Raw genomic sequence first — 21,689 nt, 5'->3', positions numbered from 1 at the left:
GGCTAAGACTGCAGATAACAGAGGCTTCAGTCCCCCCTATTCATTTCATATAAACGCTCACTGCCACAGGTGCTCCTGTCTGATTTTGAGCTTCCTGATTTAGATGTAACAAATAATATGGACAGCTCTCTGTCCCCAGGGGTGGAGACCCTCAATTATGCTGTGAGGGAGGTTCTCAACATCAGGAGGCAGAACCAGATGAATTGTATTTTAATGTAAAACCAAAATCCTCAGCCACATTTCCTGTATCTAAGGAATTAAACTCACAAAAATTGGTACTGCCGGTACCTTGGGGCAATATCTCTGAAAGACCCAGCTGACTGTAAAATTGAGACCACTCTCCAGTGATCGCGCTGAGCCCAAAAAAAAGTGGGTCCCACGGACCCCTCACTTTAAAAAAATTGGGTTCCTATCTCCTTTTCTGGGTCCCATCGGAATGAAGGTTCATACTAATCTTATTACTCAAATATAAAAACAGACTTGACTTGGACACTACAAAAGTGTTGCAAGGGGGAGGATGGAGGTGACAATGCTGCTGGGCTATGCAGCATACAGGACACTCTGCACCAGAGCTGTAACTGGACATTTCTGTGCCGTTTGGCAGAAAGTAAATTGGTGTTCCCCCTCCCATATTTTAAATCAAGGACTTTGTTGCGCACCAAAATTTTGGTGTGTGGCTTCATGAGGAGAGCGCATGGCAACAAAATAGTACCAATTCACATTACACCACACAGGTAGAGCACGTTATACACATTTCGCCAGTAAGAAACCATATTCACATTGCACCAGGTAGAGTACGTTATACTGATTACGACAGTTAGAACACCCTATACACACTGCACCAGGTAAAGAACGTTACGCACATTGTGCCCGGTAGAGAACGTTACGCACATTGCGCCAGGTAGCGCACTATACGTTTTTTATGGTAGTAGGGACGGAGAGGGGGGGCACCAGGGAGTAGGGACGGAGAGGGGGGGCACCAGGGAGTAGGGACGGAGAGGGGGGGCACCAGGGAGTAGGGACAGAGGCAGGACAGCCTGGAACCCCCATTGGGGAGCACCACCGTACCAACACCCTCCAGGGACCAGGCCCCCACCGCGTACCTGTAAAAAGAACACTCTGGGCTCCTCCATCCCAATGCCCGGATCTCTCCCTCCTCGGCCCCGCAGGACTCAAGCATGCTGCGCAGCAGCACTTATTAGGGCAGTCCGGGGATCGGCATGAGGCCTACACCGCCACCAGCCTGGAGTTGGAGGAAGCGGCCAGGCAGGAGTGGAAAACATGGAGAGGGCGGCCGCCTGGGTGGGGAGGGAGAAGAGGGGAATCGGCGCAGAGAGCGGCGTCATCCAGCCGGGGGCACAGGGACCAAACTGCCCCCACCTGGGGTATATGCAGCAGCAGAGTCAGCCGGGCTGGTGGCCAGTGGGCTGCCAGGGAGCAGCGGTTGAGTCACGGCCACGCTAGGGGACGGCACCTGCAGCCGTTATTCGTGGGGAGGGGTGGCATGCGGAGCAGAGGATGAGCGGAGGGCGAGAGATCACTCTTCAAGGGACCCAGCGGTATTTTATTTGTGTCCCCACCATCAATTTTGGGGTAAAATACGCGCTATAGCGTGTTTTTGCGATCACGAACTCTCAAAACACTGTGTACGGCAGCGGGCGTAGTGCAACGTCCCACAATAGTTTGTGCTTGGATTTCAAGGGCAGTGGTTAAATGGTCTGAGAATATTATAAATGGATTTGACTCCCTGCCCCAGGAGGATCATTACACTGCTGCAACATATACAGGATGCTGCAAACTTTATGAGCGAAGCTGTTAAAGAATTATGTCTGATAATGGCCGTACTACTGCTATGGGCCCTCCTTGCAGTCCATTTGTGTGGCAAGGTTCAGAGGCAGAGGCCAAGGGGCCTCCAATGCTCCTAGAGGGTCTCGTGGTAAGTACCGAAAACCTGCAGCTGCTGCATCCTTGGACCAAACCCCCGGATCCTTTGCCACAAAGCCTTTTGCGTGACTGTTGGCACCAACAGCAGGGTGACTTTCTGGTAGGTGCTCGCCTTCAACACGCGAAGTCCTGCCTGGGATCCTTGGGTGAGGGAGCTCATTTCTCAAGGAAACTGGCTGGAATTTCAAGCACTTCCTCGTCACAGATTTTTCAGGTCAGGCTTACCAGCTTCACCGGCAGCAAAAGTTACATTACAAGAAGCCATTCAAAAACTTTTGCAGACGGGAGTCATGGTTCCAGTACCTCCTCTGTTACAGCCAAAGTGTAATCCACGTCAGTTCTGGCTCACCGCATACTGTGGTTAAGGTCGTGGAAAGTGGATTTGGACTCCAAGAAGACCTTTGAGGTACTCCCCTTTACTGGGGACATTTTATTTGGAAATGACCTGAATAAAATAGTGGCTGAATCAATAGCTGCTTAAACTGCTTTTCTTACTCCTACTAATCTTTTCGCTCAGAAGGTGAAGACTACCACTTTTCGTTCCTTTCGACCTCAAGGGAAAGCAAAGGGTCAGTCTTACCACAGACCATCTCGTGCTCCCAAGACCACCAAGCCCAAGACGAAGCAGTCCTGGGCAGCCCGTCAGCCTGCTTTCAAATAAGACAAGCCTGCCGCATGACGGGGTGGGCCTCCCCCTGGGGATCCTGGGGAGGGGAGGCTAACTTCTACAGTTCGCCCAGGTCTGGATAAAGACCACTTCAGACGCTTGGGTACTGGAAGTTTTGTTTCACGGGTACACCGTCTCCTACAAGAGACGTCCCCCTCACAAGTTCTGCACTACGGTACTCCCTTCGGATCCGTTGAAGGTGTAGGCTCTGCAAATGTTGGTAGGTTCTTTCCGGAGTACAGGAGTGGTTGTGCCGGTACCTCAGTCCCAGCGTGGCAGAGGCTATTATTCGACCCTGTTTCTTGTTCAGAAATCCAATGGGTCTTTTCAGCCTATTCTCAACCTCAAGTCACTGAACAAATTTCTGAGGGTCGCCAAGTTTCGTATGGAAACATTGCGCTCTCTTGTACTGGCGATGGAACCCGGAGATAACATAGTATTCCTGGATATACAGGATGATTATCTTCATATTCCTATTGCCATATCGTATCAGCAGTTCCTGCGGTTTGCTATTGGCGACGGTCACTACCAGTTCCAGGCTCTGCCATTCGGACTGGCCACGGCTCTTCGGATCTTCACCAAGGTTATGGCCATGTTGACAGCGCACCTCTGTCGCCAGGGAGTCAGAATCCTGCCGTACTTGGATGAACTGCTGATTCTGGTGAGTTCACACAATGTCCTCCTCAGTCATATACAATTGACGGTGAGTTGCTTACGAGCCCACGGATGGCTGATCAATTGAAAGAAGTCCTCGCTGGTACCAGCTCAGAGCATGGTGCATCTAGGGGCGCTTCCGGACACAGTCAGAGACTGTTCCTGTCTCCAGACAAGGTCCTGGAAATCCAGGACAGGATAAGGCACTACATCCGTCACCCCAGAGTGTCAATTCACTCGGCGATGCAAGTACTTGGCCTGATGCTGTCTACATTCAACATGGTGGATCATGCTAAATTTCATTCCTGCCCTCTGCAGTGATTAATTCTTGCCAAGTGGGATGGCCTGCCTCATCGGATCAGATCCCACAGAATCTTGTTGACTCCTCTGGTACAGAATAGACCGGTTCATGTACGGTCAGACGCCACGACAGTGGCATACATAAATAATCAAGGCAGCACTCAAAGCCTCATGGCTATGAAGGAAGTGTCAAAAATCCTTTTGTTGGGCAGAACGCCATCGGCAGTGTTTATTCCGGGTGTCCTGAACTGGTAAGCAGAATACCTTAGTCGTCAGGACGTACATGACGGAGAGTGGAGTCTTCATCCAGAAGTCTTTCAACTCCTAGTGGACAGGTGGGGTCTACCGGACAGAGACCTAATGGCGTCTCAACACAATCACAAGGTTCCGGTCTTCAGATCAAGAACAAGGGATCCTCAAGCAGTGTTCGTGGATACACTGGCAATTCCATGGAACTTTCGGCTGCCTTACGTGTTCCCTCCGGTGTCATTCCTGCCCAGGGTTCTACGGAAGCTCAAACGGGAAGGAGGAATGCTGCTTCTAGTTGTTCCAGCGTGGCCCAGGTGGCATTGGTTCTCAGACCTGCAGGGTCTATCAGTGGGGCATCCCCTTCTACATCCTCAACGACCAGACCTCCTCGTACAGGGCCCTTGTCTCTACCCAGACCTGGCCAGACTGGCTTTGATGGCGTGGCTCTTGAAGCATTGCTCCTGAGAGCCAAAGGATTTTCGGAGGCTGTTATTCAAATGATGTTGAAAGCCCGCAAACAGGCCTTTGCCCGGATTTATTACAGGATTTGGAATACTTACTTCACCAGGAGTGCTGAGAAGAATTACAATGTCCATAAATTCAGAACTTCCAGGATACTGGCTTTTCTGCGAGGAGGCCTGGACTTAGGTCTTCGTCTGGCCTCCCTCAAGGTTCATATATCTGCCTTGTCAGTTTGGTTTCAGAGAAAAATTGCCTCTATACGTGATGTTCAGACGTTCATTCAGGGCGTTTGGATTCAGCCTCCCTATGTCCCTTCTGTGGTTCCATGGGATTTGTCTGTCTGTTCTGAATGCTCTGCAAGAGTCTCCCTTTGAACATCTTGAATCGGTGGACCTTAAATGGCTCACAGCCAAGGTCCGGTTCTTGATGGCTATTGCCTCTGCAAGACGGGTGTTGGACTTGGGGTGTACGACAGGACAAAGCACCTTTCTCATATTCCACCAAGATCGGGCAGTTCTACGAACTCGCCCAGGTAATTTGCCTAAGGTGGTGTCCTCTGTTCACCTTAACCAAGAGATTGTGGTTCCGGCCTTTATCGTTTTGGATTTGTCGCCCAAAGAACGTTCTCTGGATGTGGTTAGGGCTCTCCGTGTCTATGTGGAGAGGACAGCATCTATCAGGAGGTCAGATTCCCTTTTTGTTTTGTTTGGTTTTCACAAACGTGGCTGGCCTGCGAATAAGCAAACCTTGGCCAGGTGGATTAGAATGGTGATTGCACAAGCTTATGCGCAGGCTGGACTCCCAGCTCCTGCTGCAGTTAAAGCCCATTCTACTCTGTCTGCTGGACTTTCTTGGGCGGCCCGCTGTGGCGCGTCCCCAGAACAATTGTGCAAGGCGGCTACGTGGTCCTCGGTGAACACGTTCATTAGGTTCTATGCCTTTGATACTTCCGCCTCCCAGGATGCTTCCTTTGAACACCGGGTTCTCTTACCTGCTAAGGCGCGTCCCCTCCCTTGAGGAACTGCTTTAGGACATCCCGATGTATTACCTGTGGAACACAGTGCTGCAGAAAAGGAGAGTTATGGTAGACTTACCATGGTTAACTTTCTGCGAGGTACACTGGGTTTCACAGGGTGCTCTTTTACCTGCTCCTGCTTTGGACTGGTTAACGAAACTGAACTCTCAGTGCCTGGAGGTGGGGTTATACAGGAGGCCCCAATGCATCCTGAGACAATCAAAGCTTTGCCTGATGTCTCTGGATCCAAGATACCGCTCTACACCCAGATGCATTCCCTGTGGAACCCAGTGTACCTCGCAGAAAGAGTTAACCATGGTAAGTCTACCATAACTCTCCTTTTTGTTACCTTTATTTAATCCTTTCATATGATTGGGGACAAGTATTTATCATACGTCCTAGAGGATGCTGGGGTCACATAAAGAACCATGGGGTATAGACTAGATCCGCAGGAGACATGGGAACTTTAAGACTTTCAAAGGGGTGTGAACTGGCTCCTCCCTCTATGCCCCTCCTTCAGACTCAAGTTTAGAATCTGTGCCCAGGCAGATTGGATGCACACTGAGCTCTACTGAGTTTCTCGGAAAATACTTTGGTAGGTTTTTTATTTTCAGGGAGTACTGCTGGCAACAGTCTCCCTGCTTCGTGGGACTTAGGGGAGAGAAGTCAGACCTACTTCTGTGAGTCTCCAGGCTCGGCTTCTTTGGCTACAGGACACCATTAGCTCCTGAGGGTTTGATCACTAGGTACGCCTAGGGGCTCATTCCCAGAGCTGGCTGCCACCCCCCTTGCAGAGCCAGAAGTCAGAAGACAGGTGAGTAGAAGATCAGAAGACTTCAGTGACGGCTTTGAGGTACCGTACTGCGATCGCGCTGCGCGCCATGCTCCCACACACAACGGCACTACAGGGCGCGGGGGGGGCAGCATATCTAACCTCCATAACGGACTGGCAAGAGTGGACATAGTGCCAGGGCACTCTCCGGACCCCCGCCAGTATAAAAGTTATTTAAAAAAGAGCGGATCTAAAGCGCGCCATTACGGGGGCGGAGCTTAGCCCTCACAGCACACAGCCCGGTGCCATTTTCTCTTCACAAGGCTGCAGAGACTCTGGTCCTTCCTCACACTGCTGCAAGTATTATGGTGAAAAACGGTGGGGGGGGGGGCACAGCTATTTTGGCGCATTATTGATAAATTATAAAAGCGCTGCAGGTCTGGGGCATTTCTGTGGTGTTTCAGACCGGATTGGGCGCTGGAGTGTGAGCTGGCAATAACTTCCTCTGTGTCCCTCTGACAGGCTTTACTGTGGGTCTGTCCCCTTTAGGCCAGTGTGTCTGCGTGTGTTGGCTGCACGTGTCGGCATGTCTGAGGTGGAGGGCTCTTCCCAGGAGGAGACTATGTAAGGGACACACATGGCTGTGGGAGTGACCCTGTCGGCACCACCGACACCTGACTGGGTGAATGTTTTAAATGCTCTGAATGCTAATGTAGCTCTGATAAATAAGAGATTGGATAAATCTGAGTTTCAGAACCAGGCATGGAAGAAATCCGTGGAGGATGTGTTGCTACAAGTCCAGATCCCCTCAGGGTCACAAAAACGTTCATTTGCCCAGCTGGCAGACACGGATACCGACACGGACACTGACTCAAGTGTCGACTATAGTGATGCCAGATTAGATCCCAAACTGGCAGAGAGCATTCAGTGCATGATTGTGGCTATAAAAGACGTGTTACATGTCACTGAGGACTCTACTATTCCTGGTACTAGGGTCTGTATGTTTAAAGGAAAGAAACCTGAGGTAACATTTCCTCCCTCTCATGAACTGAACACACTTTGTGAAAAAGTTTGGAAAAATCCTAACAAAATGTTTCAGATTCCCAAAAGGATTCCAGTGGCGTTTCAGTTTCCCTCTGGGGATACGGAAAAATGGGAGTCACCCCCCATTGTGGACAAAGCTCTATCACGGCTGTCCAGAAAGGTAGCTCTACCATCTCCTGACACGGCAGCCCTAAAGGATCCTGTGGATCGTAGGCAGGAAAATACATAAAAATCTTATGTCACCACGGGTACACTACTCAGACCAGCCATTGCATCTGCGTGGGTGAGTAGTGCTATCAAAAATAGGCAGATAACTTGTCATCTGAAATAGATACCCTGGATAGGGATAGTATTCTTTTGACACTGGGTTATATCGGGGACGCTGCAGTCTACCTGAAGGAAGTTGCGAGGGATATTGGCCTCTTGGGATCAAGGGCCAATGCCATGACAGTCTCAGCTAGGAGAGCATTGTGGATACATCAATGGAATGCTGATGCTGACTCTAAGAAAGCTATGGAGTCTCTACCATATAAGGGGAGTGTATTGTTTGGTGACGGCCTCGCTGATTTGGTATCTACAGCTACCGTGGGTAAGTCGTCATTTTTACCTTATGTGCCTGAACCACAAAAGAGGGCACACCACTATCAAATGCGGTCCTTTCGGCCCAATAAGTACAGAAAGGGCCAAGGTCCTTCCTTCCAACCGACCGACCGAAGGGGAAGAGGTAAACGGTCACCGGCCGTGGCCGGTTCCCAAGAGCAGAAGTCCTCCCCGGCTTCTGCCAAGTCCACCGCATGACGCTGGAGCTCCTCTGTGGGAGTCCGCACCAGTGGGGGCACATCTCAAACTCTTCAGTCAATTCTGGGCTCGTTCGGGCCTGGACCCATGGGTTTTAGATAGTGTCCCAGGGGTACAAACTGAAGTTTCAAGACATTCCCCCTCACCGGTTTTTCAAATTGGCCTTACCAGCTTCTCTTCCGGACAGGGAGGTCGTATGCGCCGCAATACAAAAATAGTGTCACAATCAAGTCATTGTCAGGGTTCCCCCGTCCCAACAGGGAGAAGGCTTTTATTCGAGCCTATTCGTGGTCCCGAAGCCAGACTGCTCAGTCGGACCAATCCTGAACCTCAAATCCCTCAATTTCTACCTAAGAAAATTCAAATTCAAGATAGAATCTCTCCGGGCAGTGATCTCCAGTCTGGAGGAGGGGGATTTTATGGTGTCGGTAGACATAAAGGATGCCTACTTACATGTTCCCATTTATCCTCCACATCAGGCTTACCTGAGGTTTACAGTTCAGGATTGTCATTACCAATTTCAGACGTTGCTGTTTGGTCTGTCCACGGCTCAGAGGGTTTTCACCAAAGTAATGGCTGAAATGATGGTTCTCCTGTGCAAACAAGGAGTCACAATTATCCCGTACTTGGACGATCTCCTATTAAAGGCAAGATCCAGGGACCAATTACTGCAGAACATTACGCTCTCCCTGACAATTCTGCAGCAACATGGTTGGCTCCTAAACTTGCCAAAATCACAGTTCCGACGAGACGGCAGTCGTTTTTGGGAATGATTCTGGACACAGAATTAGAGTATTTCTTCCAGTGGAAAAGGCTCTGGAAGTTCAGACCCTGGTCAAACAAATTCTGAAACCTGCAAGAGTATCGATCCATCAATGCACTCAGTTGCTGGGTAAGATGGTGGCGGCCTACGAGGCCATTCAGTTTAGCAGATTCCATGCCAGAGTGTTTCAGTGGGACCTGTTGGACAAGTGGTCCGGGTCCCATCTACACATGCACCGCAGGATAACCCTGTTTTCCAAGACCAGAATCTCACTCCTGTGGTGGCTGCACAGCTCTCACCTCCTAGAGGGATGCAGGTTCGGGGTCCGGGACTGGATCGTAGTGACCACGGATGCGAATCTCCGAGGCTGGGGAGCAGTCACACAGGGGGAAAACGTCCAGGGAAGATGGTCAAGCCGGGAAATGTGTCTACACATAAACGTTCTGGAATTAAGGGCCATTCACAACGGCCTTCTGCAAGCGGAACATCATCTTCGCAATCGGCCCGTCTTGATTCAGTCGGACAACATAACAGCGGTAGCGTACATAAACCGCCAGGGTGGAACAAAGATCAGAGCGGCAATTGCAGAGGTCACAAATATTCTCCGTTTGGCGGAAAGGCATACAAGCACTCAATCAGCAATCTTCATTCCAGGAGTGGACAACTGGGAAGCAGACTTCCTCAGCAGACACGATCTCCATCCAGGAGAATGTGGTCTTCATCAAGAGGTCTTTGCAGAAGTGACAAGTCTTTGGGGAATACCTCAAATAGACATGATGGCGTCTCGCCTCAACAAGAAACTTCAGAGATATTGTTCCAGGTCCAGAGACCCTCAAGCAATAGCAGTGGACACCCAACCGTGGGTGTTTCAGTCTGTGTACGTCTTTCCTCCGCTTCCACTCATTCCAAAAGTGATAAAGATCATAAGAAGAACAAAGGTTCAAGCAATCCTCATTGTTCCAGACTGGCCAAGGAGAGCTTGGTATCCAGATCTTCAGGAATTACTCATAGGAGATCCCTGGCCTCTTCCTCTGAGGGAGGATCTGTTACATTAGGGGCCGTGCGTGTTCTAAGACTTACTGTGACTTTGTTTGACGGCTTGGAAGTTGAACGCCGGATCCTAGCCCGAAAGGGTATTCCCATGGAAGTCATCCCCACTCTTATTCAGGCCAGAAAAGGGGTAACATCTAAACATTACCACCGTATTTGGAGGAAATACGTGTCTTGTGAATCCAAGAAGGCTCTTACGGAAGAATTTCAGTTAGGACGTTTTCTCCATTTTCTACAAGCCGGTGTGGATACGGGCTTAAAGCTGGGCTCAATTTATCTTTATCGGTTTTCTTCCAAAAACAATTGGCCTCCCTTCCAGAAGTACAGACTTTCGTGAAGGGCGTGTTGCACATCCAACCTCCCTTTGTGCCCCCTGTGGCACCGTGGGATCTTAATGTGGTGTTGCAATTCCTTCAATCCCATTGGTTTGAACCTTTACAGAAGTTAGAGTTGAAGTTCCTCACCTGGAAAGTGGTCATGCTATTGGCCTTTGCATCCTCAAGACGGGTGTCTGAATTGGCGGCCTTGTCTCACAAGAGCCCTTATTTTCTATTCCATGAAGATAGAGCAGAGTTGAGGACTCGTCAGCAGTTTCTGCCGAAAGTGGTTTCGTCGTTCCACTTGAACCAACCTATTGTGGTGCCAGTGGCTACTGACACCTTGCTGGAATCGAAGTTTCTCGACGTAGTCAGAGCTTTTAAAGATTTATGTAGCCAGAACGGCTCAGTTTAGGAACACACAGGCTCTGTTTATCCTGTATGCTCACAATAAAATTGGAGCGCCTGCTTCCAAGCAGACTATTGCGCGCTGGATCTGTAATACGATTCAGCATGCTCATTCTACGGCTGGATTGCCGTTTCCAAAATCGGTGAAGGCCCATTCTACCAGAAAGGTGGGCTCGTCCTGGGCGGCTGCCCGGGGGGTCTCGGCGTTACAACTTTGCCGAGCGGCTACTTGGTCAGGTTCAAACACCTTTGCGAAGTTCTACAAGTTTGATACCCTGGCTGATGAGGACCTCATGTTTGGTCAATCGGTGCTGCAGAGTCATCTGCACTCTCCCGCCCGTTTTAGAGCTTTGGTATAAACCCCATGGTTCTTGATGTGACCCCAGCATCCTCTAGGACGTATGAGAAAATAGGATTTTAATACCTACCGGTAAATCCTTTTCTCTTAGTCTGTAGAGGATGCTGGGCGCCCGTCCCAGTGCGTACTGTATCTGCAGTTTTTTGGTTACGGTTTTAACACAAGTGGTGTTACGTTTAGTCAGCCTGTTGCTGACGTTCATGCCGTCGCTTGCGTTATGTTAAATGCCATGTTATACGGCGTGCTTGAGGTGTGAGCTAGTATGTATCTCACCTTAGTTTAGCAATAAATCCTTTTCCTCGAAATGTCGGTCTCCCTGGGCACAGTTCCTATAACTGGAGTTTGGAGGAGGGGCATAGAGGGAGGAGCCAGTTCACACCCCTTTGAAAGTCTTAAAGTGCCCATGTCTCCTGCGGATCCCGCCTATACCCCATGGTTCTTGATGTGACCCCAGCATCCTCTACGGACTAAGAGAAAAGGATTTACCGGTAGGTATTAAAATCCTATTTTAAATAGTCCCTAACAATCAAATACTGGTAGGTTTAATTGGTTTCTTTCAAAAAATGTTACTCATGTGCAGGCCTGGACAACCACTGTCTCTCCAGCTGCTGGGAAACTACTCATCCCAGCATGCCCTGCCACAGATTTAGCATTTCCCAATAGCAAAACTGTGGCAGGGTGTGCTGGGTCTTGCAGTTTTTTTTAACAGCTGGAGGGCCACAGGTTGTATATGCTTATGTGTACATGTGGTACATGTTTGCAAATCATGCATGCAGTGTAACGGTTGTGTGAAACCCTGAATCAGCCACCTAGTATGTATGTATGTATATAGATATATACATACAATATATATATATATATATATATATATATATATATATATATATATATATATATATATATATATATATATATATATATATATATATTGAAATCAATTGAGACACTTTAACTGTCCAGCGATGTGTCTACACAGTATTACATGAGGACAGCTGATTGCACCAGGATTTTATTTATTTTTTTAAATCCTAAAATAAGTGTGAATACTTGTTTCCAGTTCTTTGTAAACTTTTTTTTTTTTCTTGCAAACGTCGTACAAATTCATGAGCAAAACAACTGGTGTAGTAATGTATGAAAAGTGCATTTTATGTAGCTTTTCGTTAAGAGAAAAGGCAATATGTTGAGTGGGCTCCCAGCAAGAGGCCATTCAAGGTAAGTTAAATTAAGCTCAACACTGCTCCTTTTGTCCATGTGCTAGAAGGAAAATGAAAATGGAGCCAAACCGTTTAATTAGCAAAAAGCCGCCTTTCTGCTTAGAGGTATCACTTTGTCATTTACAGATTTTATAATGATAGTTGATATCTACAGTATATTCACATTGTTGGATTTATTGGCCTGCATAAGATTAAGCCCCATACACACTAGACGAGAAAGTAAAAGATATCGCTCAGAAGGGTCAATCTGAGCGAGATCTCTTAGTCTTATCTAGTGTGTACTGTCAGTGTCGTTAACGATGTGCAGGAGCGTGCATCGTTATCGATCCCCTCCCTTGTCTGAACATGTACAGATGAGGGAGGTTCTCGTTAATGACAGCTGCAACATGGGCATCATTGCCATCACTCCCTTCCCCGTGACAGCTCCCCGACGCTGCCAATATCTGCGTCAGCATGGGTCGTTTAGTGTGTGAGGTTACCCAGTACAGCTTAGGGAAACAATATTTAAAAAGTATTTCAGGAGACAGTTAAATTAACACTTGTTTTGTGTTTTTATTTTACTTTTGTTTGTTTTTGTTTTTTGCAGGGTTTTGTTATGTAGAATTTGATGATATAGAGTCCCTTAAAGAAGCCTTGACGTATGATGGTGCAGTAAGTTTCTCTTCCCTTACTTTATAGTGCTAATGGTTTCTGTTTGTAATATTCCTTACCTAGTTCTGTTTTGCCTTTCCCTCCACCAGCTTTTAAATGACCGTTCGTTGCGAGTGGATATAGCAGAGGGCAGAAAACAAGATAAAGGTGGCTTTGGTTTCAGGAAAGGCGGGACGGATGACAGAGGTGATTTTGTGTTTGCAGACTACCTTCTTTGGGAACTAATCCTCCCACTTTTCAAGCTACTAAAAATTGATTATTTTGTACTTAACCAACTGTATTAATAACAACTTTTTTTCTGCACTCTTAACCATTGGCAGCCTTCTGTTCAGTAGAAGTCCAACCATATAGTTTTTTGTTTTTGTTTTTTTAATATATTTTTTTGAAGTACATACATAGTATGTGGCGTGAACTGAAACATTCTTTTGTTTTTGTAGTCTGTTTCTAACCTGCACCTGGTTGTTTCTACTTGCGATGTTCTCTCTTTTCTATATCTGACTAAATGTGATTTTTACGTTTTGATTGGGATGTAAATCTACTTGGTAAAACGTTTTGTCTGCTCTAGGATTCCTTTTTAATATGCACTTGGATGGTTGAATTGTACAGATAACGAATGTATATTGTATAAAATTTGAGTCTATAGGAAATAGAAATCTACTTTAAGCATTATTGTCTCAAGTATTTTGAGGAGAGTTTAAAAAAAAATGTATTTTGCACATATAGGGGTTAATTCAGTTAGCCTATGACAGAGGCAAGTTGCCATTGCAATGGGGTTGAATTTCCGGCAATTGCACCTCATGCACAGACCTATCTTGCCCCAGACTCAGATTTTTTTTTCTTTGTTTGCAGCCCTATGGGACTACAAACAAAAATCAGCGAGTCCAGATCTAAGTTGCAGCATATCGCAGAGCAAAGCGAATTGAATCAACCCCCTTATTACAACATTTCTTTTTTGTTTTAGTTAAGAGAATCCATTTGGTCTTCTGTTACTTAATGTTGCTGGTTGAGGTGAACATCATTTAGGTGTTTTCTAGAGTGACTGGTGACAGTGAAGGTCTAGTTCCGATTCCCTCTGATCTAAGAGCAGTGACCATCACTGTGACTTTGTGGCTGAGAGTAGATGTGGACTTTGCATGCTTAGCGGGTAACTAATGGAATTGGTCTTCCATTTCAGCCTTGATGATTTGACATGTTTGGTACTGGATTTCATGCTGCTGTTACCTTGTTTTTCAGGAAGCGATAGTTTCGGCTCTAGAGGAGGTTCAAGAGATGACTTCAATACTGGTAAAGGATACATTTTGTTCTTACTGAAGGCTTTCACTGGTTTGTCAAGGTGTTGGGACATGCCGCGAACCGCTTCATATCTTTATACTTGACATAGCACTTTTATATTTGACCATCAACTCTGCATTGGACAACTTTTATTACGCCAACATGTATTAGTGTATATTCATGTTACATTATATCAATATGCTGTTTCCTATATATTTAAACGCTACCCAAAATTAAAATGTCCAAAATTTTCCTAAAAATGTCACTTAAATGAAATACAGACGTTTCTGTTGCTGCTATGTTCCTTTATCTTAATCCTTCGAGGTTTCAGATTTATGAAACCTTTTCTTGTTTATAAACTCTCCATTCGATGTAGCAAAGTAGGGTCAGTACCTTACACAGATTCAAGAAAAGTTTACCTTTTTTTTTTTTTAAATAAATCATTAACCCCAACTTTCAAGCAGGCACCTTGCAGTTACAGATGTGTTAAGAGTTATAAATGTGAGCTTATTCCACACAGTGGGGCAGATGTATTAACCTGGAGAAGGCATAAGGAAGTGATAAACCAGTGATAAAGCAGTGTTAAATGCAAGGTGATAATGCACCAGCCAATCTGCTCCTAACTGTTAATTTCTCTAACGTCCTAGTGGATGCTGGGGACTCCGAAAGGACCATGGGGAATAGCGGCTCCGCAGGAGACTGGGCACAAAAGTAAAAGCTTTAGGACTAGCTGGTGTGCACTGGCTCCTCCCCCTATGACCCTCCTCCAAGCCTCAGTTAAGATTTTGTGCCCGAACGAGAAGGGTGCAATCTAGGTGGCTCTCCTGAGCTGCTTAGAGTAAAAGTTTAAATAGTTTTTTTTATTTTCAGTGAGACCTGCTGGCAACAGGCTCACTGCATCGAGGGACTAAGGGGAGAAGAAGCGAACTCACCTGCGTGCAGAGTGGATTGGGCTTCTTAGGCTACTGGACATTAGCTCCAGAGGGACGATCACAGGCCCAGCCATGGATGGGTCCCGGAGCCGCGCCGCCGTCCCCCTTACAGAGCCAGAAGACTGAAGAGGTCCGGAAAATCGGCGGCAGAAGACGTCCTGTCTTCACTAAGGTAGCGCACAGCACCGCAGCTGTGCGCCATTGCTCTCAGCACACTTCACACTCCGGTCACTGAGGGTGCAGGGCGCTGGGGGGGGGCGCCCTGAGACGCAATAAAAACACCTTTTTTGGCAAAAAATACATCACATATAGCTCCTGGGCTATATGGATGTATTTAACCCCTGCCTAATTTTACATAAAAAAGCGGGAGAAAGGCCGCCGAAAAAGGGGCGGAGCCTATCTCCTCAGCACACTGGCGCCATTTTTTCCTCACAGCTCCGTTGGAGGAAGGCTCCCTGACTCTCCCCTGCAGTCCTGCACTACAGAAACAGGGTAAAACAAGAGAGGGGGGGGCACTAAATTGGCATATAAATATATACAGCAGCTATATTAGGGAAAAACACTTATATAAGGTTATCCCTATATATATATATATATATATATATATATATAGCGCTCTGGTGTGTGCTGGCAAACTCTCCCTCTGTCTCCCCAAAGGGCTAGTGGGGTCCTGTCCTCTATCAGAGCATTCCCTGTGTGTGTGCTGTGTGTCGGTACGTTGTGTCGACATGTATGAGGAGGAAAATGGTGTGGAGGCGGAGCAATTGCCTGTGTTAGTGATGTCACCCCCTAGGGAGTCGACACCTGACTGGATGGTCTTATGGAAAGAATTACGTGATAGTGTCAGCACTTTACAAAAGACTGTTGACGACATGAGACAGCCGGCAAATCAGTTAATACCTGTACAGGCGTATCAAGCACCGTCAGGGGCTCTAAAGCGCCCGTTACCTCAGACACGGACACTGACTCCAGTGTCGACGGTGAGGAAACAAACGTATTTTCCAGTAGGGCCACACGTTACATGATCACGGCAATGAAGGAGGTTTTGAACATTTCTGATACTACAAGTACCACAAAAAAGGGTATTATGTGGGGTGTGAAAACTACCAGTAGTTTTTCCCGAATCAGATGAATTAAATGAGGTGTGTGATGAAGCGTGGGTTTCCCCCGATAAAAAAACTGCTAATTTCTAAAAAGTTATTGGCATTATACCCTTTCCCGCCAGAGGTTAGGGCGCGTTGGGAAACACCCCCTAGCGTAAATAAGGCGCTCACACGCTTATCAAAACAAGTGGCGTTACCGTCCCCTGATACGGCCGCCCTCAAGGAACCAGCTGATAGGAAGCTGGAAAATATCCTTAAAAGTATATACACACATACTGGTATTATACTGCGACCAGCAATCGCCTCAGCCTGGATGTGCAGTGCTGGGGTGGCTTGGTCGGATTCCCTGACTGAAAATATTGATACCCTGGACAGGGACAATATATTATTGACTATAGAGCATTTAAAGGATGCATTTCTATATATGCGAGATGCACAGAGGGATATTTGCACTCTGGCATCAAGAGTAAGTGCGATGTCCATTTCTGCCAGAAGAGGATTATGGACGCGACAGTGGTCAGGAGATGCGTATTCCAAACGGCATATGGAAGTATTGCCGTATAAAGGGGAGGAGTTATTTGGGGTCGGTCTATCGGACCTGGTGGCCACAGCAACGGCTGGAAAATCCACCTTTTTACCCTAAGTTACCTCGCAGCAGAAAAAGATACCGTCTTTTCAGGCTCAGTCCTTTCGTCCCCATAAGGGCAAGCGGGCAAAAGGCCACTCATATCTGCCCCGGAGCAGAGGAAGGGGAAAAAGACTGCAGCAGACAGCCTCTTCCCACGAACAGAAGCCCTCCCCCGCTTCTGCCAAGTCCTCAGCATGACGCTGGGGCCTTACAAGCGGACTCAGGCACGGTGGGGGCCCGTCTCAAGAATTTCAGCGCGCAGTGGGCTCACTCGCAAGTGGACCCCTGGATCCTGCAGGTAGTATCTCAGGGGTACAAATTGGAATTCGAGACGTCTCCCCCTCGCCGGTTCCTGAAGTCTGCTTTACCAACGTCTCCCCCAGACAGGGAGGTGGTATTGGAAGCCATTCACAAGCTGTATTCCCAGCAGGTGATAATCAAGGTACCCCTCCTACAACAGGGAAAGGGGTATTATTCCACGCTGTTTGTGGTACCGAAGCCGGACGGCTCGGTGAGACCCATTTTAAATCTGAAATCCTTGAACACTTACATAAAAAGGTTCAAGTTCAAGATGGAGTCACTCAGAGCAGTGATAGCGAACCTGGAAGAAGGGGACTATATGGTGTCTCTGGACATCAAGGATGCTTACCTCCATGTCCCAATTTGCCCTTCTCACCAAGGGTACCTCAGGTTTGTGGTACAGAACTGTCACTATCAGTTTCAGACGCTGCCGTTTGGATTGTCCACGGCACCCCGGGTCTTTACCAAGGTAATGGCCGAAATGATGATTCTTCTTCGAAGAAAAGGCGTCTTAATTATCCCTTACTTGGACGATCTCCTGATAAGGGCAAGGTCCAGAGAACAGTTAGAGGTCGGAGTAGCACTATCTCAAGTAGTACTACGACAGCACGGATGGATTCTAAATATTCCAAAATCGCAGCTGATTCCGACGACACGTCTGCTGTTCCTAGGGATGATTCTGGACACAGTACAGAAAAAGGTGTTTCTCCCGGAGGAGAAGGCCAAGGAGTTATCCGACCTAGTCAGGAACCTCCTAAGACCAGGCCAAGTGTCAGTACATCAATGCACAAGGGTCCTGGGAAAGATGGTGGCTTCTTACGAAGCGATTCCATTCGGCAGATTCCACGCACGAACTTTTCAGTGGGATCTGCTGGACAAATGGTCCGGATCGCATCTTCAAATGCATCAGCGGATAACCCTGTCTCCAAGGACAAGGGTGTCTCTCCTGTGGTGGTTACAGAGTGCTCATCTCCTAGAGGGCCGCAGATTCGGCATTCAGGATTGGGTCCTGGTGACCACGGATGCCAGCCTGAGAGGCTGGGGAGCAGTCACACAGGGAAAAAATTTCCAGGGCTTGTGGTCAAGCATGGAAACGTCACTTCACATAAATATCCTGGAACTAAGGGCCATTTACAATGCCCTAAGTCAGGCAAGACCTCTGCTTCAGGGTCAGCCGGTGTTGATCCAGTCGGACAACATCACGGCAGTCGCCCACGTAAACAGACAGGGCGGCACAAGAAGCAGGAGGGCAATGATGGAAGTGGCAAGGATTCTTCGCTGGGCGGAAAATCATGTGATAGCACTGTCAGCAGTGTTCATTCCGAGAGTGGACAACTGGGAAGCAGACTTCCTCAGCAGACACGATCTTCACCCGGCGGAGTGGGGACTTCACCCAGAAGTCTTCCACATGATTGTGAACCGTTTGGAAAAACCAAAGGTGGACATGATGGCGTCCCGCCTCAACAAAAAACTGGACAGATATTGCGCCAGGTCAAGGGACCCTCAGGCAATAGCTGTGGACGCTCTGGTAACACCGTTGGTGTACCAGTCAGTGTATGTGTTCCCTCCTCTTCCTCTCATACCAAAAGTACTGAGAATCAAATGAAGGAGAGGAGTAAAGACTATACTCGTGGCTCCGGATTGGCCAAGAAGGACTTGGTACCCGGAAATTCAAGAGATGCTCACGGAAGACCCGTGGCCTCTACCTCTTAAGAAAGGACCTGCTCCAGCAGGGACCATGTCTGTTCCAAGACTTACCGCGGCTGCGTTTGACGGCATGGCGGTTGAACGCCGGATCCTGAAGGAAAAAGGCATTCCGGATGAAGTCATCCCTACCCTGATCAAAGCCAGGAAGGATGTAACCGTACAACATTATCACCGTATTTGGCGTAAATATGTTGCGTGGTGCGAGGCCAGGAAGGCCCCTACAGAGGAATTTCAACTGGGTCGTTTCCTGCATTTCCTGCAAACAGGACTGTCTATGGGCCTCAAATTAGGGTCCATTAAGGTTCAAATTTCGGCCCTGTCAATATTCTTCCAAAAAAGAACTGGCTTCTGTTCCTGAAGTTCAGACGTTTGTCAAGGGAGTACTGCATATACAGCCTCCTTTTGTGCCTCCAGTGGCACCTTGGGATCTCAATGTAGTTTTGGGATTCCTAAAATCACATTGGTTTGAACCACTCACCACTGTGGACTTTAAAATATCTCACATGGAAAGTGGTAATGCTGTTAGCCCTGGCTTCAGCCAGGCGTGTTTCAGAATTGGCGGCTTTATCCTATAAAAGCCCTTACCTAATTTTTCATACGGACAGGGCAGAATTGAGGACTCGTCCTCAATTTCTCCCTAAGGTGGTTTCAGCATTTCACTTAAACCAGCCTATTGTGGTGCCTGCGGCTACTAGGGACTTGGAGGATTCCAAGTTACTGGACGTAGTCAGGGCCCTGAAAATATATGTTTCCAGGACGGCTGGAGTCAGAAAATCTGACTCGCTGTTTATCCTGTATGCACCCAACAAGCTGGGTGCTCCTGCTTCTAAGCAGACTATTGCTCGTTGGATTTGTAGTACAATTCAGCTTGCACATTCTGTGGCAGGCCTGCCACAGCCAAAATCTGTAAAAGCCCATTCCACAAGGAAGGTGGGCTCATCTTGGGCGGCTGCCCGAGGGGTCTCGGCTTTACAACTTTGCCGAGCAGCTACTTGGTCAGGGGCAAACACGTTTGCTAAATTCTACAAATTTGATACCCTGGCTGAGGAGGACCTGGAGTTCTCTCATTCGGTGCTGCAGAGTCATCCGCACTCTCCCGCCCGTTTGGGAGCTTTGGTATATTCCCCATGGTCCTTTCGGAGTCCCCAGCATCCACTAGGACGTTAGAGAAAATAAGAATTTACTTACCGATAATTCTATTTCTCATAGTCCGTAGTGGATGCTGGGCGCCCATCCCAAGTGCGGATTGTCTGCAATACTTGTACATAGTTACAAAAATCGGGTTATTATTGTTGTGAGCCATCTTTTCAGAGGCTCCTCTGTTATCATGCTGTTAACTCGGTTCAGATCACAGGTTGTACGGTGTGATTGGTGTGGCTGGTATGAGTCTTACCCGGGATTCAAAATCCTTCCTTATTGTGTACGCTCGTCCGGGCACAGTATCCTAACTGAGGCTTGGAGGAGGGTCATAGGGGGAGGAGCCAGTGCACACCAGTTAGTCCTAAAGCTTTTACTTTTGTGCCCAGTCTCCTGCGGAGCCGCTATTCCCCATGGTCCTTTCGGAGTCCCCAGCATCCACTACGGACTATGAGAAATAGAATTATCGGTAAGTAAATTCTTATTTTACATAAGAGAGCTGATTGGCTGGTGTGTTTATCACCTTGCACATATCACTGGTTTATCACTTCCTTATGCCTTCTCCAGGTTAATACATCTACCCCAGTTATTGCTCCTCTTTTACAGGATGTCCGAACATGATTATGCTAAAACTACAGAATAACAAACTGTTACTCAGGAAGTGACATCTGCCCAGTAACTATTCCACAGGACAGTACAGCTATATGTAAAACTAGATGTGAAAACTCGGAAGCTGCAGTAAAATGATGCTGGCATGATATTCCATGTGTCTTTGCTGCTGTCTTAAAATATAGAGGTCCATCCTTGGTGGCTGTGTATTGCTGGGCCGCAGATGGAGCCACTGTATAATGAAGTAGTGTCCCACTGCAGTGCAAAGAAGTGTGAAACACAGTATGCATACAATGAAACGGTAAAATGAAACCTTCATGTGATCTGGTTAAAAAGATCTCATTGCGCAGTTCAGTGTTGCTAAAGAGGAACTGCATATAACTGCTCCAAATCCATCATGTTCAACACCACACTGCATATATTGGCCTAATATTCACCACACTTATAGCCCTATGCACTATATATATCTAGTTCTGTGCATTGCCTCACGGGCTTTATGACCAGTACAACTGTTGGCCACAGCACTGTAATGTTAGAATAACATAACCTCATGACTGCTGTTTCTCCAGCATAAATATCACATGTACCACAGTCTGTTGCAACTTTATGCAGCTCTGTTCAACACGATGACCTTGGCTGCGTTTGTTTGTTTTTCTCTGACATCCTAGTGGATGCTGGGAACTCCGTAAGGACCATGGGGATTAGACGGCTCCGCAGGAGACTGGGCACATCTAAAGAAAGATTTAGGACTATCTGGTGTGCACTGGCTCCTCCCCCTATGACCCTCCTCCAAGCCTCAGTTAGATTTCTGTGCCCGGCCGAGCTGGATGCACACTAGGGGCTCTCCTGAGCTCCTAGAAAGAAAGTATAGTTTAGGTTTTTTATTTTACAGTGAGACCTGCTGGCAACAGGCTCACTGCACCGAGGGACTAAGGGGAGAAGAAGCGAACCTACCTAAGTGGTGGTAGCTTGGGCTTCTTAGGCTACTGGACACCATTAGCTCCAGAGGGATCGAACACAGGACCCGACCTCGTCGTCCGTTCCCGGAGCCGCGCCGCCGTCCCCCTTACAGAGCCAGAAGCAAGAAGGTCCGGAAAATCGGCGGCTGAAGACTTCTGTCTTCTCCAAGGTAGCGCACAGCACTGCAGCTGTGCGCCATTGCTCCTCATACACACTTCACACTGCGGTCACTGATGGGTGCAGGGCGCTGGGGGGGGGGGTGCCCTGAGCAGCAATAAATAGCACCTTGGCTGGCAAACTGACACCATATATAGCCCCACAGGCTATATAGGTGTATATTACCCCTGCCAGAATAACAGAAAAAGCCCGCCGAAA

General features: G+C 47.7%; 1 protein-coding gene across 5 annotated transcripts in view; it reads left to right on the top strand.

Annotated features, from left to right (window-relative positions):
* EIF4H (eukaryotic translation initiation factor 4H) overlaps positions 1-21,689 on the top strand; it is a 187,531-nt gene that overhangs the window by 69,287 nt on the left and 96,555 nt on the right. For 4 of the 5 annotated variants that reach the window (XM_063953713.1, XM_063953711.1, XM_063953714.1 and 1 more), the window contains exons 3-5: positions 12,602-12,666; positions 12,756-12,852; positions 13,900-13,950. In XM_063953713.1, the coding sequence (XP_063809783.1) occupies positions 12,602-12,666; positions 12,756-12,852; positions 13,900-13,950 (213 nt within the window). The remainder of the gene's footprint in view (positions 1-12,601; positions 12,667-12,755; positions 12,853-13,899; positions 13,951-21,689) is intronic. The other variant, XM_063953715.1, reaches the window with a different exon arrangement.

Source organism: Pseudophryne corroboree, chromosome 2 (assembly GCF_028390025.1).
Source record: "Pseudophryne corroboree isolate aPseCor3 chromosome 2, aPseCor3.hap2, whole genome shotgun sequence".
Taxonomy (NCBI): domain Eukaryota; kingdom Metazoa; phylum Chordata; class Amphibia; order Anura; family Myobatrachidae; genus Pseudophryne; species Pseudophryne corroboree.
The sequence above is the reverse complement of the archived record's forward strand: the minus strand, read 5'-3'. Positions and strand labels throughout refer to the sequence as shown.